Source organism: Ascaphus truei, chromosome 1, assembly GCF_040206685.1.
Source record: "Ascaphus truei isolate aAscTru1 chromosome 1, aAscTru1.hap1, whole genome shotgun sequence".
In the NCBI taxonomy this organism is placed as follows: Eukaryota; Metazoa; Chordata; class Amphibia; order Anura; family Ascaphidae; genus Ascaphus; species Ascaphus truei.
The window spans coordinates 167,046,938-167,064,294 of NC_134483.1; the positions used below are offsets into that span (position 1 = coordinate 167,046,938).

Consider the following 17,357-nt stretch of genomic DNA (forward strand, 5'->3'; position numbering starts at 1 on the left):
TTTCTTGTGTCGAATAGAATGGTTCCAGGTGTCTCTCGCACTGAGATACATGATATTTCAGGGTCTGACCACACATCTATCGAGCTGCGATGCACGCTAATCCCAGTAGACAGACCTTGAGCGAATTGGAAACTAAATGAAATATTACTGAAAATCCCCGATATAGAAAGGGAGGTGGGAGATAAGATTGAGGAATATTTCAAGGAGAATGAGGGGAGTGTGTCAGCACACTCTACGCTGTGGGAGGCCCATAAAGCTACCCTCAGGGGGATTTTAATGAATTTGGCGGCTAAGCGCAAAAGGGAGAGAGAGACCAAGATTAGAGAATTGGAAAAGAAACTAGCAGATCTCTTGCAACTTCATAAATTAAATAAACAAGAGCAAATTTTGAAAGAATTATTAGACACTAAAACAAAGCTCAATCTCCTCTTATCCTCCCAGGCCGAGAGAGAAATGGCATGGTCCAGACGTAAATTTTACGAAAAAGCTAACAAGCCAGATACTTTACTTGCCAATAAGCTCAAAAACAGGCTTCCAAATGACCACATTCACGCCATTCGAACGCACGGAGGGGACCTGACATCCAACACAAGAAAAATAGTAGAAGAATTTAAAAGTTTTTACGAAACATTATATGATGGAAACAAGGTCACCCGCAACCATAAAAATGAAGAGTTGCGGAGGCGCATGCGCGATGGTGAGGTGGTTGGATGTGTAGGCGCTGAGCTCCGTCCCCCAACAAGCATAAAACCCTTATTTAACCACTCAAAAACAGCCTAATAACCCCAAATTGGCCCTATCCACGGAATAGACACACTAAGGATGGCTCCGCAGAGCGCAAAGAAGAAGAATACCGGCGATCTGAGAAATTACATGAACCACCCGAGCACCCGGGCAGCGGAGGCAGAAATGGCGCCTCTTTCAAATCCCGACTCAGAATCAGAGAGAGAGGAGGACACAGCGGAGGGCCCAGAACAACGGCCGGTCTGCATAGGCGACTTTGATCGGCTCTACAGAGACTTAAAAACCCTCCTGCAAGCGGAGATCCAGGAGCTCCGCAAAGATGTTCAAACTATTGGTGAAAGAACCGGAGCCCTGGAAGTAAAGATGGCGGCCGCAACGAAATCGATTAAGAAGACTGAGAAGAAATCCGCCTATCTTCAGGCCCAAATTACAGACCTGGCTGACCGGCAAGAGGACGCCGAAAACAGGGATCGCCGCAATAATATAAAGGTCCGCGGCATCCCTGAAGTAGTGACGGATGTGGAAGGATTTGTTTCGTGCTGGCTAGCATCGCTTCTACCAGAGCTACCAGAAGGGGAGCTCCTGATGGACCGCTGCCACCGGGCCCTCCGGAGTAGGCCAGTGGCGATGGAGCAACCCCGTGATGTTATAGCCAAGCTTCACTATTTCCGGACCAGGGAGGCCGTGTTCCAGAAAACTAAATCTGAAGGGGCCTGCCGATTCGAAGAGGCCTCCATTCAGATATTCCAAGACCTCTCCCCAGTGACCCTCAACAGAAGAAGAAGGTTGCAGCCCATCACAAGAATCCTACGCGAAAGGGCGATCAGATATAGATGGACCTTCCCATTTGGCCTGCTCTTTCGGAAAGGCGGGAAGGCCATCTCCATGAAGGAGCTCGAGGAAGGGGAGGACTTCCTAAACAAAATTGGTGTGAGAGAGGGACCACCAGCGGGCCCACGGAGCGCACAAGCACTGCAGGAAGGATGGCAGAAGGCGGGGAAATCAAGGAAGAACCGAGGCGCAGAAGAAAGTGATGAGGACTAAGGGGAGGGAAAGGGACATGGTCGGCTGATGCTTTAGCGAGTTCTAAAAGTTTTAAAGGTTTCAGTTATTAAAGCTTGCCCTGGGCACCTGAGTACTCGACCCCCATGCACGGTTTTGCCCCATGGCAGCAGGAGGAGGCTTAAGCAGATAAAGAGCCCGCCTGGCCCCCGGCCACCCCACTGCAACAAAGACTTAGGCCAAAATAAAACTTTGTATAATCCGTACCTGATTCTGAAACAGGGGAAAAGATGGATGCTGTCAGTGGAACGCAGAAGGGCAAGATGGCGGTCTCGGATGGCGGGGGCGACATGCTTGATGTAGACGGATGGAGAAGAGTGGATGGCGGGAAGATCAGGCGGGAATACGTCCGTCTTCGCGGGCTTCCTGCAGGAAAATGGCGGCGTCCGGATGTGCGTCACCGGATGTGACCAGGCAACCATCTTGGAGGAGGCAGGGGCGGCCCGATTGCAGAAGTCAGCATGCGGCGACGGGATCCCTGGGCTATCGCGAGACTAGGTCAGAGACACCGGAAGAACACAGGCATAACCCAGGCTTGGGACAGAAGGCTGCGAGTCGGAGCTGGGAGATAGGGCGGGGACGCAGGGGTCCCTGAAGTCCATAGCAGTGGGCACATTCGCAGCAGCCGGGGGCTTCGTCTACCCGGGGCGCGCCAGCAGGATAGGCAAGACATCAGCAGAGGGAGGCCGTAGTATATAGTTATTGGAAGGCATGGGCTCCTTAGAAGGGGAATGGAGGACGGGGAGGCGGGAGGGGGCCAGATGAGGGAGCGAACAAAGAACCAGGCTGTCGGGGATGGGGGGGGGCTTTTGGGTAAATACGAAGGGGGGAGCAAAGGATAGGACAGGAAGCTGTATGAGAGTCATAAAGCCGATAGGAGAGAGTCCCAACCTAGGGGAATCAGAGGGGGGAGGTCAAATAGGGGTACCAGAGGCAAGCGATAAAGTTATAAGGGGTTAGATGGCCGCAGGGTCGGTCAATTGTTTAGGGGGTCAGTTGTGGCTCATCTGCGGGTTGGAGGCAGAGGGGGTACACATTATTCCGAGTGGTTGTTTCAAGGTTAAGTTTAGTTTCTGTGGAGGGAGGGGGAGGATCGGGGTCCTTGCCACCGTTGTCATGGGTCTCCACCTGAGCACTGGGGCGCTTATACCCAGGCGGCTCAGGAAAGTCCTCACTGGGCCAGCGGACATGGGAGCTAGCGGCGGGAAGAAGATCATCTGGAGCTGCACCCAGGCTGGACGCCCAGGAGGGGCAGATGTGGCGACAGGAGGGTGTCGACCCCAGCCAGTCGTCGATTGTTCTTTTGCTGTATTTTTGTGTTGTTGCGTCTGTGTCTCAATGTTTCCCTTGTGTGCGTTCCTATGTTTCTCCCCCTTGCAGTCAGAAAGCACGGCTCGGCAGTGGACCAGTTTCGCAGGAGACAGCCTCGCTCAAGATACCCATTCATGATGTATTAGCCAGTGATCAAGCTCAGCACAGGGCTCATCTACATGGGTAAGGACATTGTAATTTTATCACACAACGTGAAGGGTTTCAATAGTCCGCATAAACAAAGAGTGGCCATGACTGATTATAAAAGGTATGACCCAGACATTATACTGTTACAGGAGACTCATTTCTCCAAATCCAGCTCCCTGAAGTTCATTGATAAGAGGTACACGCAGTGGTTTGCTGCATCTGCCAACAAAAAACAGAGGTGTGGCAATTCTGGTGCACAACCGATTACCACTAAAGGTTAACCTTGTAAAAAAGGATAAGAACGGCAGGTTCATAATTATAGTGGGGGAATTACAGGGCCAAATCATCACAGTGGCAAATGTCTATGCCCCTAGCGATCAGGCGGAACCCTTCTTAGATAAATTCGTCTCCTTGCTTAGAACCTTGGCCCAGGGCTGTGTAGTGGCGGGTGGAGATTTTAATCAAACTCTGCCCCGGTCCCGGATAGATGCACTCCGGGAGGTGGTAAGCAACGAACGGTCCGGGCAGCTTGGGCTAGATGGCTTAAGGCCAACAGCCTCATAGATATCTGGAGGGAACAACATCAAGGGGAGAAGGGTTTCACCTTTTACTCGCACCCACACGACAGATACAGCAGGATAGACTACCTCTTTGTGTCGAACAGAATGGTCTCTCAGATCTCCCACATGGGTACCCATGATATTTCATGGTCAGATCACGTGGGCGTGGGCACTGTGGCGTGGTGACGTCACATCACATTGAGCAGCTGATCCCAAACAACCGGTTTACAGCGGGAGCGCCCTAGCAGTGCTGTGTACCGTTATGGAGCAGAGGAGAGCGGCTATTTAGCTAAGTATCACGCATTGATTTTGGATACTTTACTTCATGTTGGGTTGGCAGTTATTCAGTAATCCTCACATTGTCTGTCACTAGTTACAGGGACTCCCAGTACATGTTGACAGCGATGTTGGAGCTGTGCTATTTGAAAGCAAGTAGCGTTCATATGATAGCTTAATCAATGAGGGAATCCCCTTACTAACTGTGCAACCCGACTTTTTGGAATTATTATTGCTCAAACGAACTGCTATTTTGCAGTAGGGCACAGCCTGCTAAGTTTATGATTCACTATGGCACATGTAATATATGTGTGTTGACGCTCCTTCACATTTTGTATTTGTGACTTCGCATTTGATTGGCAGGTTTGGAACTTGATTCATGTACATCTAGCAGTAGGTTGACTCAGTTTATATTATAGTTTCACATTATAGTTTCAGTACCTGGCAGCTCTTGTGCAGTCACCTTTCATTAGTGTTGTTGTTTTGGGATCAGTAACATCAGCTCAACGTGTTTTAACAATATTTTATTTTTATTTTTACTTTTTCACCTTGGTTTTTCACTATATCTATTTATAAAATTAAAAATTACTACTGTGATGTGCACCCCAAATGTACTTCTGTGAATGTTCTTGTGACTAGTCACGTGTTCATTCAATTGTTAATGGTCAGATCACGCACCAATCAAGCTGTGGTGCACAGGTTTTAGGCTAGACAGGCCAGGAGCGAACTGGAAACTTAACGAGTTATTGTTAAAAATCCCCGAGTTTGAGCTGAAGGTGGGGGACAAAATCAGGGACTATTTTCAAGAGAACGTCGGCAGTGTGGACTCACACTCCATCCTCTGGGAGGCCCATAAGGACACTCTCCGTGGAGAACTCATTGGATTGGCGAGCAGACGAAAAAGGGAGAAGGACACTAAAATTAAAAAATTACAGTAGGAATTGGCCGTCCTATCTGCCCTACATAAAGAAAACAAACAAGCTTCAACTCTACAGAGGCTGCTTGATACCAAAACAAAGCTAAATTTGCTGCTGACCTCTCGCGCCGAAAAGGAGATATCCTGGTCCAAGCGGAAATTTTTGGAGAAAGTGAACAAGTCAGATACTCTGCTTGCCAATAAACTTAAAGAGAGAGATCAAAACTTCCCTATCCAGGCAATTCGGACAAAGAATGGTGACCTTACTTCTGAGCCCCAAAAAATAGTGGAGGAATTCAAAGAATACTATGCGACACTCTATGATGGGACGAAGGTCTCCCAGGGAGAGGCCACTCACAGGCGATTGAGGACATTTCTGGAGGGGGCAAAATTACCCAGGTTACGCAGAGGGGAAAGGGACAAGCTGCAGGAAGATTTCACAATGGAGGAGCTTTTAGATGTAATGAAGACACTGAAGCCATCCAAGGCCCCAGGCCCTGATGGTTTTTCCAATCTATATTACAAAAAAAATCGTAAAATTTTAGCTCCTCACCTTTTGCTGCTCTTTAATTCATTTTTGGAGGGTGCCCCTATTCCGGGTCAGATGCTCCAGGCGTCTATCTCAGTGATACACAAACAAGGGAAGGACCCAGCTGATTGTAAAAGCTATAGGCCCATATCTCTGATTAATTCGGATATCAATTTTTTTTTCAAATTACTGACGAACCGGCTTAACTGGGTTTTGCCAAAACTGGTCCATCCTGATCAAGTAGGGTTCATATGCGGCAGACAGGCGGCAGATAACACCAGACGGATTATTGATTTGATAGATCTGGCAAAAAAGAAGAATATCCCGTCCTTGGTGGTTAGTTTGGACGCCGAGAAAGCATTTGATAGAATAGTTTGGCCCTATCTGGGAGAGACGCTTGGGGAGTATGGCCAGGGGGGGAGAATGATAGACGCCATTCTGGCTCTGTATGTGGGGCCGACGGCGAAGGTCAGACACCAGGGCTTCCCGTCGGAAGAATTCCCGATAAAGAGTGGCACCAGGCAGGGCTGCCCCCTGTCCCCCCTCCTTTTTGCATTATGCATTGAACCCTTTGGCGGCACATCTGCGCTTCAGCCCCAATATAACAGGGATTCAAATTGGGGAGGAGTCACATAAAGTGGCCCTGTACGCCGATGATGTTATCTTAACATTATCACAGCCCCTTACCTCTCTGCCAAATGTCTTCAGTCTGCTGGAGAAATTTAATAAGATATCCGGCTTTAAGATCAATCAGTCAAAAACAGAAGTTCTGAATATTAACCTCCCCAAGGTCACAGAAAAATTAATCGCAGTAAATTTCTACTTCAAATGGCAAGCCTCCCTAGGGATTAACATTAACGAAAGATTATAGCGCCCTTTATAAAGCAAATTACCCCAGACTGATCAGGATTCTGAAGGAGGTCCTCAAGAGATGGTCGAGATATGGAATATCATGGATTGGCAGAATCCAGTGCTTAAAAAGGAATCTGCTCCCCAGAATTCTGTACTTGTTCCAAACTCTCCCTGTACAAGTGTCCAGGGATGAGATCCTCCGTCTGCAGGCCTCTATGGTGAGATTTGTCTGGGGTAATAAGAAGCCTCCCATTAAAAGTAGTATTCTAATTCGGCCTACGATCAGAGGGGGTCTCGCGGTACCTGACTTGTTGTCGTATTTCAAAGCGGCTAAATTAGCTCAAATTACACAGTGACACACCCACCCAAGCCTCCTGAGGTGGGTGGCGCTGGAAAAAGAGTGTTGTTCCCCAGTGGAGCTACAGGATTTAATCTGGCTACCAAAAAAGGTGTACAAGTCTTTCAGTTTCCCGCTATCCGCAGTGGGCAGCTCGTTGGCGGTGTGGAAGGGCAGCAGATTTACGGGTGCGCTTACCAAGTGACACTCATTAATGACCCCATTTGTGGGTAACCCTGATTTCGCTCCGGATCTGCAGAGCAAAGATTTTGAAATTTGGAAGAAGAAGGGCCTCACGAGGCTCTTACATCTGGGGGGGGGGGGTAGATTGTCCATTAAAACCTTTGAGCACATTAAATCAGAAAAAGAGTTGCCAAACTTGGAATTCTTTAGATACCTCCAGATTAGAGCGTTCTACACTAAAATACCAAAACGCCCCAAGCGCACAAATTTTGAGCAGCTCTGTTCAAGAGGAACAGATACTTCGGGACTAATTTCTAGCAAATATAGAGAGGTGGTCTGTCCTGCGAAGGACGAGGACATTAAACTGAGTTATCAGATTAGATGGGAGGAGGATTTAGGGGAGACGATAGAAGACGAGGACTGGGACACTATAGTACTGGCGGCGGCAAAAAGTTCTATATGCACCACATTAAAGGAGAACGCGTATAAGGTCCTAATGAGGTGGTACCTCACCCCGACGAGATTGGCTAAGTTTGTCAAAGACTACCCCCCATTGTGCCCGAAACAATGCGGGGAACAGGCTGACTTGTTGCACATGCTGTGGAGTTGCGCGAAGGTGGCCCCGATCTGGGAGGACATCACGAATTGGCTACAGAGAATTCTCGGACACACGGTCCCTTTGGACCCCTGGTTGTTTCTGTTAGGCAGGTGTCTAAACAGATCGGAGCACAAATTAATCTCACATTTTGCGACAGCACTAAGATGCGAACTCACAGCATTGTGGAAGCAACCCGATTTACCCAGTATCCCAAAGATTCGGAACAGAATATGGTACGTTTGCCGAATGGAGCAGTTGACGAGTTTAGTTAACGACACCGGCACAAATTTTCTAAAAACTTGGGCTCCTTGGCTGGCCCAAACTGATATCCCAGGGGTAGATACCTCCAACATATTGCTGTGATAGTCAAACACGCGTTCTCCTTGGATGTGCGGGCTCCGTCGTTTGACATCCTAGAGACAGGCAGGGCGGACGGTGGCTTCCAAGGATCAGCGAGAGAGCCATGAGCCACAGAAGGAGGTCTCTCCGTAGTTGACATGGTCCACACAGAACAGCAAAGAGGTGGCAGCTCCTCTGATGGCAAACCACAGCCTCCTTTTTTTCCCCTCACCCCCCCCCCCCTGTTGTCTTAGTGTATTGTCTCGTACGTCAGTCTCCCCGGTAAGTCTGGTTTTGTATGTAAAGGAATAAGGTGGCGCTTTGGTTACAGAAATATAAGACAGTGTGTTGTTAAATAATTGTTTGCCTGTACTATGCGCGCAATAAAAATCTTTGGTTGAAAAAATGAAGAGTTGCTAAAATTGTTCCTGCAGGAGGCAAAATTACTGAGGTTGGGCAGTGATGTGAGAGAGGTGTTACAGAAGGACTTCACACTTGAAGAAGTGGCAGAGGTAATCAAGTCGCTTAAACCAGCAAAAGCGCCAGGGCCAGATGGATTCTCTAATTTATATTATAAGAAATATCTGAAAGTATTAGCAACCCATCTATTAAAACTATTTAACGAAATTCTAGCAGGGGCCTCCTTCCCAACACAAATGTTGCAGGCTTCAATCTCCGTGATCCATAAACCTGGTAAGGACCCGGCAGACTGTAAGAGCTACCGGCCCATTTCACTGATCAATTCAGATGTTAAAATCTTCTCCAAACATATAGCAAACAGGATGGGTAGTGTCCTTCCCGGGTTAGTCCACATGGATCAGGTAGGGTTTATCGAAGGCAGGCAAGCGGCGGACAATACCAGGAGGATTATAGATTTGATTGATTTGGCCAAACAAAAAAACATCCAGTCCATGGTATTGTCTTGACGCGGAGAAAGCCTTCGATAGGATAGATTGGCCGTATTTAAAAGAAACATTGAAGGCATTTGGTTTTGAAGGATGCCTGTTAAATGCCATACTAGCTTTATTCGAGGGCCCGACGGCAAGGGTGCGACACCAGGGCTTCCCTTCGGAACAGTTTAGTATCCGCAGCGGAACAAGACAGGGGTGTCCTTTGTCCCCTTTGCTGTTCGCCCTATGTATTGAGCCCCTAGCAGCGCATATTAGACGAAGTCCAGATATAGAAGGAATAACAGTAGGAGATCAGACACATAAGGTGGCACTATACGCCGATGATGTTATTTTAACACTGTCAAGACCCCTCACATCTCTTCCCAACACTTTTCAGATCCTGGGAAAGTTCAACCAAATTTCGGGTTTCAAAATCAATCAGACAAAATCAGAAGCTCTTAACATAAATTTACCCAAAGAAATGGAAACATTAATAGAAATAAACTTTAATTTCAAATGGCAAGCCTCCGCTATCAAATATTTAGGGGTATATCTCACAAGGGATTACAAAACATTGTACAAAGCAAATTACCCAAAAATGATTAAGACATTGGGGGAGGATCTCAGGACATGGATGAGGGGCGGCATATCATGAATTGGCAGCATACATAGCGTGAAAATGAATCTCCTCCCAAATATGTTATATCTTTTCCAGAGCCTGCCAATACCTTTAGTGATCTCTGACATCCTCTCCCTACAGTCAAACATTATGAAATTCATTTGGAATAAGAAAAGCCCACGAATTGCAAAAGGTATCTTAAAGAGGCCTACATCAAAAGGGGGACTAGCGGTGCCTTGCTTGTTAGCTTATTTTAAAGCGGCCCAATTAAGCCAAATTATCCAGTGGCACGCAGATCCGAACAAGCGGCGATGGGTGGAACTAGAGAAAAGCTGCGGTGCTCCGGTTGATCTGCATAATTTGATCTGGATCCCTAAGGGAAGTTTCAACAAAATGGGGGTGCCGCTCCAGGCCATGGCCAATTCCTTGAAGGTTTGGGAGGCTACTAAAAATAGTTGTAACCTCACTCCCAAACACTCCCTAATGACTCCGATAGTCGGCAACCCGGACTTCGCTCCAGGAATGAATAGAAGTAATTTGCTAATTTGGGCACAGGCAGGTATTACAAGGCTAAAGGATTTGGAGGGGAGGAAATATATAAAAATCTTTGAGCAAATTAAATCCACAAATGATATCCCAAACAAGGAATTCTTTAGTTACCTCCAGATCAGAGACTTTTATAACAAATTCCCAATTAGACCAGCAAGAACAAATTTTGAGCAGCTGTGTTCTAGAGAAACGGACACGCGGGGACTAACTTCTAGAATGTACTGTACAAGGAAGTGATCTGTCCTGAGACTCCGACTACCACAAAACTTAGTTACATCCGACAGTGGGAGACGGATTTAGGGGAGACATTAGAGGACGAGGAATGGGACAGGATCTTGCAGGTGGCGGCGAAAAGTTCAATTTGCACCACGTTAAAGGAGAACGCATATAAAGTCCTAATGCGTTGGTACTACACCCCAGTAAAACTATCTAAATTTGTCAAAGGATACTCCCTGCTCTGCCCAAAGCAGTGCGGGGAGATCGCGGATCTACAACACATGCTGTGGTCTTGCGCGAAGGTGGTCCCAATTTGGGAACAAATTAGAGAGTGGATACAAAGGATACTTGGTTTGGAGATCCCCCTGGACCCGTGGCTGTTCCTATTGGGCAGACCAATCCAGGGTCTGTCAAATGCGTTGCACAAATTAATCGCACATTTTGCAACAGCCACCAGGTGCGAGATCGCAGCATTGTGGAAACAAACGGATTTGCCAGTAATCCCCAAAATTAGAAACAGAATTTGGCACGTCTGCCGGATAGAAGAGTTGATGAGTTTGGTCAACGACACCGGCCCAAATTTCCTAAAAGTCTGGACGCCTTGGCTGGCCCAGACAGATATCCCGGGGGTAAGCATCTCTGCAATCCTACATTGATAGATACATGTCCATTCTTCTTTGACAGTGCAGGATCCGCGACCACATAGAGACGGACGATTAGGTTAGCAATTGGAGAGGAGCCCGGTGAGCATGGCCAAAGCCAGGAGTTCAAGACTGTGGACACAAAGGTGGCGGCATCCTATTCCTCCCCCCCCGCCCCACCTACTGCTGCGGCCGAGTTTATTCGAGCATTTGCCCGTTCTCGGCCGCAGCAGTAGCTTGGCGCGCGCCGGAGGGTGACGGGCGCGCGCCGAAGCAGCGGAAGAGCGCCCTCCGATCGGGGCGCTCTCCCTCCCGCTGCCGGGTCCGCCGGGTCCCCCGAAACCCCCTGCCGCCGTCCCCCACATCGCGGGACACCAGGGCTCCCTCTGGGAGCCCTGGACGCGCGTGCAGGGGGCACACGCTCCCGATGACGCGTGACCGCGCGCGAGGGGCGGCCACTAGCAAGCCGGGAAATCTCCCGGCTTGCGTATCTGGCCGCAGTGCAATAAACTGTGTCGCCAGTGTATCCCTTCCTCCCTGCCTGTATATTGTCTCGTCCGTCTGGTAACTCATGTTTGTGGATTGTATGTTACCCTCAGTTGGTGTCCTATACATGTTCTGTGTTGTTAAAAAATACGGGTTAAAGTTGATTCCTAAGACAATGGTTTGTGATACATTGTATGCATGATAAAACCCAATAAAAGTAAAGTTGAAAAAAAAAAAAAATAGAAAGAATCCGATATTGAGACGCTCTCATATTTTGGCTTGTATTCAAAAAGTTATTCTGGAGTTTGACTTATCTGATGAGTATTTTGGTCACTTTGTACAAAATGAAATTGTAAAAATGCTGAATACATTAAATGTTTTGTTTTTCTTTCGTACACATGTAGCACAGGATATTGCTTAGTTTAAAAGAAATACCTACACCCTGCCTTTAATATTGATCTTGGTATGTTTTTAACCCACTGAATGATCTGCAATCCCCCTGTTTTAAAAGAAATACCTCACCCTGCCTTTATTATTGATATTGGTTTGTTTGAATATTAAAGGGTGTTTTTTTTTTCTTTTAACTGTGTGCTGCTAATTGTCCAACTTGCAACAGGCAGATTTATTGGGGGTGGTGGGGGGGAGGGGGCGGGGTCAAGTGATGGCTTAGATGTATAAAAGTAACACCACTATAAGGGATGCATTGGCAGGATTAGCATTGGCCTCTTAAGACTGACGCCTCTTAAAGTGATCATCTTTAAGTGAGAATATATAGTTAGACTATAGTATGACTATAGGTTGACTGGGGACTGCATCTTCTACACAAGACAACAAACGGTGAGCTACTCTGACCACACTATGTTTCCATGCTTGTTAGCCTGCACACTTAACCCCCCTCCTCCCCCACCTTTACACTTTATTTTACTGCAGCCTCTACCAACACTGACTGCACACAACTGCCTTCCCCCTCCCTCAACCCTCTGCAAACCCTGAATAGGCCCTAGAATTGCAATGTAGCAAAAGATTTTGACAAGAAAAAGGGACACCTTTGCTGTTTAGTCTGCACACTCTCACTTGACTCACAACAGCTTCATGCAACATTACCTACTTCTGTGATAATGAACCTGCTATGTACCTTAACTTTGTTCTTGTGGCTTCATGGAAATGTTACTCTCTCTATCCACTAACAACTCCTTCCTCCTGGCCCACACCCAACATCACCATACACCCTAGATTACTCAAAAGCCTTGCACTATATACTGAAAGTTGGTGGAGAACTCTGAAAACCAGTACACCAACCACCCAGTGGTGGGATTCAAATTTTTTAGCAACAGGTTCTCTCTCACGGAGGGGGGGGGGGGGAGAAAAGGGAGTGGGGAAAAGGGGGGGGGAAAGGGGGGTGGGAGAAAAAGGGGGTGGGAGAAAAAGGGTGGGGGGAGAGAGAGAGAGAGAGAGACGGGGGAGAGAGAGTGAGGCGGGGGAGAGAGAGTGAGGCGGGGGGAGGGAGAGTGAGGCGGGGGAAGGAGAGTGAGGCGGGGGGAGGGAGAGTGAGGTGGGGGAGAGAGAGAAAGAGAGAAATGGGGAGGAGAGAAAGAGAGAGAGACGGGGGAGAGAAAGAGAGAGATGGAGGGGAAGAGAGAGACCAGAGAGGGAGAGAGAGACCAGAGAGGGAGAGAGAGACCAGGGGGAAAGAGACACCAGGGGGAAAGAGACACCAGGGGGAAAGAGACACCAGGGGGAAAGAGACACCAGGGGGGGGGGTGTTAGAGAGACCAGGGGGAACCAGTGCAAATAAGTGCAGCCTGCAACAAGTGCAAATACAAATGGACACATGCAAACTACACAAGCAGGCAAAAAACACAGGACACACACAGGCAGGTAGGACACACACGACACAGGCACAGGCAGGTAGGACACACAGAACACAGCCCCCCCCTCAGATCTACCCCAGCCCCTCCTCACATCTACCCCAGCCTCCCCTCACATCAGCCCCAGCCTCCCCTCACATCTCTCCCAGCCCCCCCTCATATCTCTCCCAGCCCCCCCTCATATCTCTCCCAGCCCCCCCTCACATCTCTCCCAGCCCCCCTCACATCTCTCCCAGACCCCCTCACATCTCTCCCAGCCCCCCCTCACATCGCCCCCAGCCCCTCACATCTCCCCCAGCCCCCTCCTCACATCTCTTCCAGCCCCCCTCACATCTCTTCCAGCCCCCTCCCTCACATCTCTCCCAGCCCCCCCTCACATCTCTCCCTGACCCCCTCACATCTCACAGGCGTGAGAGATAGGGGGATGGGGGAGCAGAGAGACCAAGGGGGGGGAGCAGAGAGACCTGGGGGAACCACTGCAAATAAGTGCAGCCTGCAACCAGTGCAAACAGGACACAGGCAGGAGACACACAGCAAACAGGACACAGGCAGGAGACACACAGCACACAGACACAGGCAGGAGAAACACAGCACACAGACACAGGCAGGAGACACACAGCAATTTAACATTTTCCCGCTTGCCGGAGCGCAGGGCCGGTCACGTGAGCGGATCGCCCAATGAGGGCGAACCAGCTCCGTGACGTCACTGGCCCGCCCGCCGACACGCCCCCGGACGGGCTTCAGCGCGCCTCTGCCCGCCCGCCAGAACCATGGCCGAGGCCTAAATCACTACAGATGCCTGCGGAATATGTGCACAAGGCAAACAAGGCACGCAAAAGAACAATATTACTCTGACAATCTCCACCAGAATTCATCAAACCCAGCTAACTTCTGGAAAGTTATCAACAATATATTCCAGCCTCCTAACCATCAACAACCAAGTAATATCACTAAGGAGGATATAACTCGGACAAATCCCACTGACATTGCAAATGCATTCAATGATGACTTTGTGGGATGTGCTACTAACTTATTAGCGAAACGCAACCCAAACCCCAAACATGAACCTCATTCTGAGAGTACCCCTATAGCCCCACCCTCTCCCAACACTGCTCACAATTTTCAATTTGTCCCAGTATCCGAAGAGGAGATAACACAAGCACTCCTCAAACTAAAACTAAGCAGCCAATGTGGACCTGACTTTCTGCAATCTAAGTTCCTAAGACTTGATGCCCCAGCCATTGCCAAACCAATTGCTTCCATAGTCAACTCTATTCTGTCTGCCGGCCATATCCCTAAGACCTAGAAAATGGCCAGAGTTGTCCCAATCTTCATAAGTGGGGACAAAAACACTGCATCAAACTACAAGCCAATCTCTCTTCTCCCAATTCTATCCAAAGTCATGGAAAAATGTGTTCACTCCCAATTAAGTGATTACTATACCAAGACAAATTTCTCTAGCCAATTCCAATCCAGCTTTCGTCCCAAACACTTCACAATAAGCTAAAAGTTTGCAATGAAATCCAGAGTGGAATGGAACGGGGACAACTCACTGGTGCAATATTCCTAGATTTTGCAAAGGCTTTTGATACTGTTGATCATGTTATCTTGCTTTACAAACACCAGTGCTCTGAAATAGGGAAGCATGCTTTAAGCTGGTTTCATTCCTACCTATCAGGTAGATCCCAACATGTGTCCATCTCAGGCTCTAACTCCAACCCCTTGGATATCACCTGTGGTGTCCCAAAAGGCTGTGTTCTGGGGCCCCTACTCTTCTCAGTGTTCATCAATGATCTTCCTACAGCTTCCAAGGGAGCTTCAATACACATGTAGACAGATGACACAATACTATATGCACACAGCCCTAGCCTCTCTGACCGTGAACACATACTTCAGTCTGACTTTTTGAGACTTGAAAATTGGATTTCCCAAAACAAACTGTTTTTAAACACTGACAAGACTGTAACAATGGTATTTGGGATGGAGGCTACATTTTTAAAGCTTCCAATGACTGAGCTCAGATCAGAACCAACGCTAAAACCACCGTAAGGCTGCATCCATACAGGGGCAGACTGCGCGGACGCGTCCGCACGCTGAGCGATCAGACTGCCTAAAGGCAGTGATCGCGTCTGTACAGGGTGTGGCAATTCAGTGCAAATGTTGCAACTGCATTTTGGATAGTCTCGTACATCTCTATCTATAATAAGAGGTCTACACAAATGTCCAGGCTATAGAGAAAAAGCCTTTGCAAAAGCTGTAGAGGAATAGGTTGTTTTAGCAATAACAAGACTTCCAAGCAGGAAGAAAGGGAGCTTGTGTAAGATAATTGCTTAATAAAAGAAATGAGTAAATATATTAATCTCATATTTCATTTATTAATCCATAGGATTAATAAGTAATATGATGCCTGGCACTGAACTAACAGTTTCCAGTGTAAAAAGACATAAGTAATTGGGATGTCTCAATGCAAGGAAGTTGCATAATTTGCTTGTGGCAAATGGAACAAAAAGAAACAAAATTGGGATTTTATTTCAGGGGAAATAAATGTGCAGTAATATGTTTCAATTTTGTGTTAAAACAATAAAGTCATGAGTATTAAAAAAGTGTCAAAACCCCTCCACTGTACAAGATGCAGCAAAGGTAAGAAACTCAGTGCATTTATACAGATGTTATTGCACCCATTATTGTCAATAATGCCATTTTCTGCAGCTCCACTGTAACAAATAGAGCTGCTGTTAACAATATTGTTCAATTTAACAAACTAATTACACAATTTCATTAGTTACTATGCAATATTGGGTTCAATAATGTCTGCTACATGTGTACATACAGTGTATCACATGCTCCCTAAAACCTGCTTTTCCCCATTGTCACATTATACAGTGGTTAATTTGCACAGAAGGATTCTGGGTAATGACATGCAAATGAGAACAATGTGTAAATAGTTCTACTCTAAAGCCGGCACACCTTTAGAGAGCAGCATGCATCTGTAAATTACATGAACGCATTTTGCTGTATACATTATGTGATCAGTATACTGTATTAACAATGTTGCCGCTCTGGTCGGACATTTTGCTCAAGTGGCATTAACAAAGTTGCACAGAGGAAACCTTCTCTCCGGGTTCTTCTCTAGTTGACTAAAGTGTCACAACTACAGTATGCTTGAATGGGATTATAGTACATTAACATATGTGCTTGTAGATAGAGAATTTTACCTTGACGCACTTTCTGCTTTGACTGCTCAATTAGGCATAAATGACGATTAAGCCATGGGATGCACATAGAAGAGACTTTTTTTGTAACAATATGTTTTGTGATATGTTTGCAATATAAACTGCACTGAAGATGACAACACGGCATTACCGTGTTTACATGCATTGATCTTATGCATTAAGTAAAATTTGATAACTTACAGTGTAGAACCAGAATTTAACAATGGGTGCATTGTAAAACTCATAGATTTTTCTCCCAAGAGGGATAAGCCGGTGCCTTGGGTGCTCATCATCATCTTTCTTCCTTGATGAATCTCCATTGCCTCTTGCCAGCATTGCCTATTAAATAAAAGTGAAATATGTTATTTCTAGTATGTTATCCGTACATTTAATTCATTTTCATGTTGAAGATTTATAAGATCATATCATTTATAATATCTGCCTTCCTGTCATCCCTTTCCTTGACAACTGGCCATTCCACCATGGACATTTAATGGTCTCTCGCACTGCAGGAGCTAACCCCTTACATTGCAGTTCAGGATAAACCTCAGTGCAAAACATGTTCTTAATATCAGTGTTACTGTAAACTGAGTTCAAGCCTCAGTAATAACGAGTTTGAGAACAAAAGCAAAAAGCCCCATTCATTATTGCTCAATTATGTCTTATGTAGGAGCTGTGGGGGATATCTTATATTTGTTTCAGGTCTCTTACAATGCTTCATTGTGATGGGTGATTGAGGGATGATAGACTAGAACAGAGTTTTTGTTCCCTCGGGTAACGTCTTCTGTGTGTTTAATTTGTTTTGATGCATATGATCAGTGTTGGACAATACTAATTACATGTAATATTAACGCATCCCACAATAGTTGTAGCCATTGTTTTTTGCTAAATGAAAGATCTGTAATGTATTATTCTGTAGAAATGAGCTTTGTTTCATGTGGAAAGGGACTATGCATTTCATACATTTTAATAACTAGCTGCCACATTGTTTTCTGTCCCATGTGCTTTGCACTAAGAAGACA

The 17,357-nt window shown here is 46.8% G+C and overlaps 1 protein-coding gene across 2 annotated transcripts in view; it reads right to left on the reverse strand.

Moving 5' to 3' along the window:
* The window catches only part of TRPM3 (transient receptor potential cation channel subfamily M member 3), a 514,687-nt gene that overhangs the window by 57,651 nt on the left and 439,679 nt on the right, over nt 1–17,357 (reverse strand). For both annotated transcript variants that reach the window (XM_075597955.1, XM_075597963.1), the window contains one exon: nt 16,537–16,674. In XM_075597955.1, the coding sequence (XP_075454070.1) occupies nt 16,537–16,674 (138 nt within the window). The remainder of the gene's footprint in view (nt 1–16,536; nt 16,675–17,357) is intronic.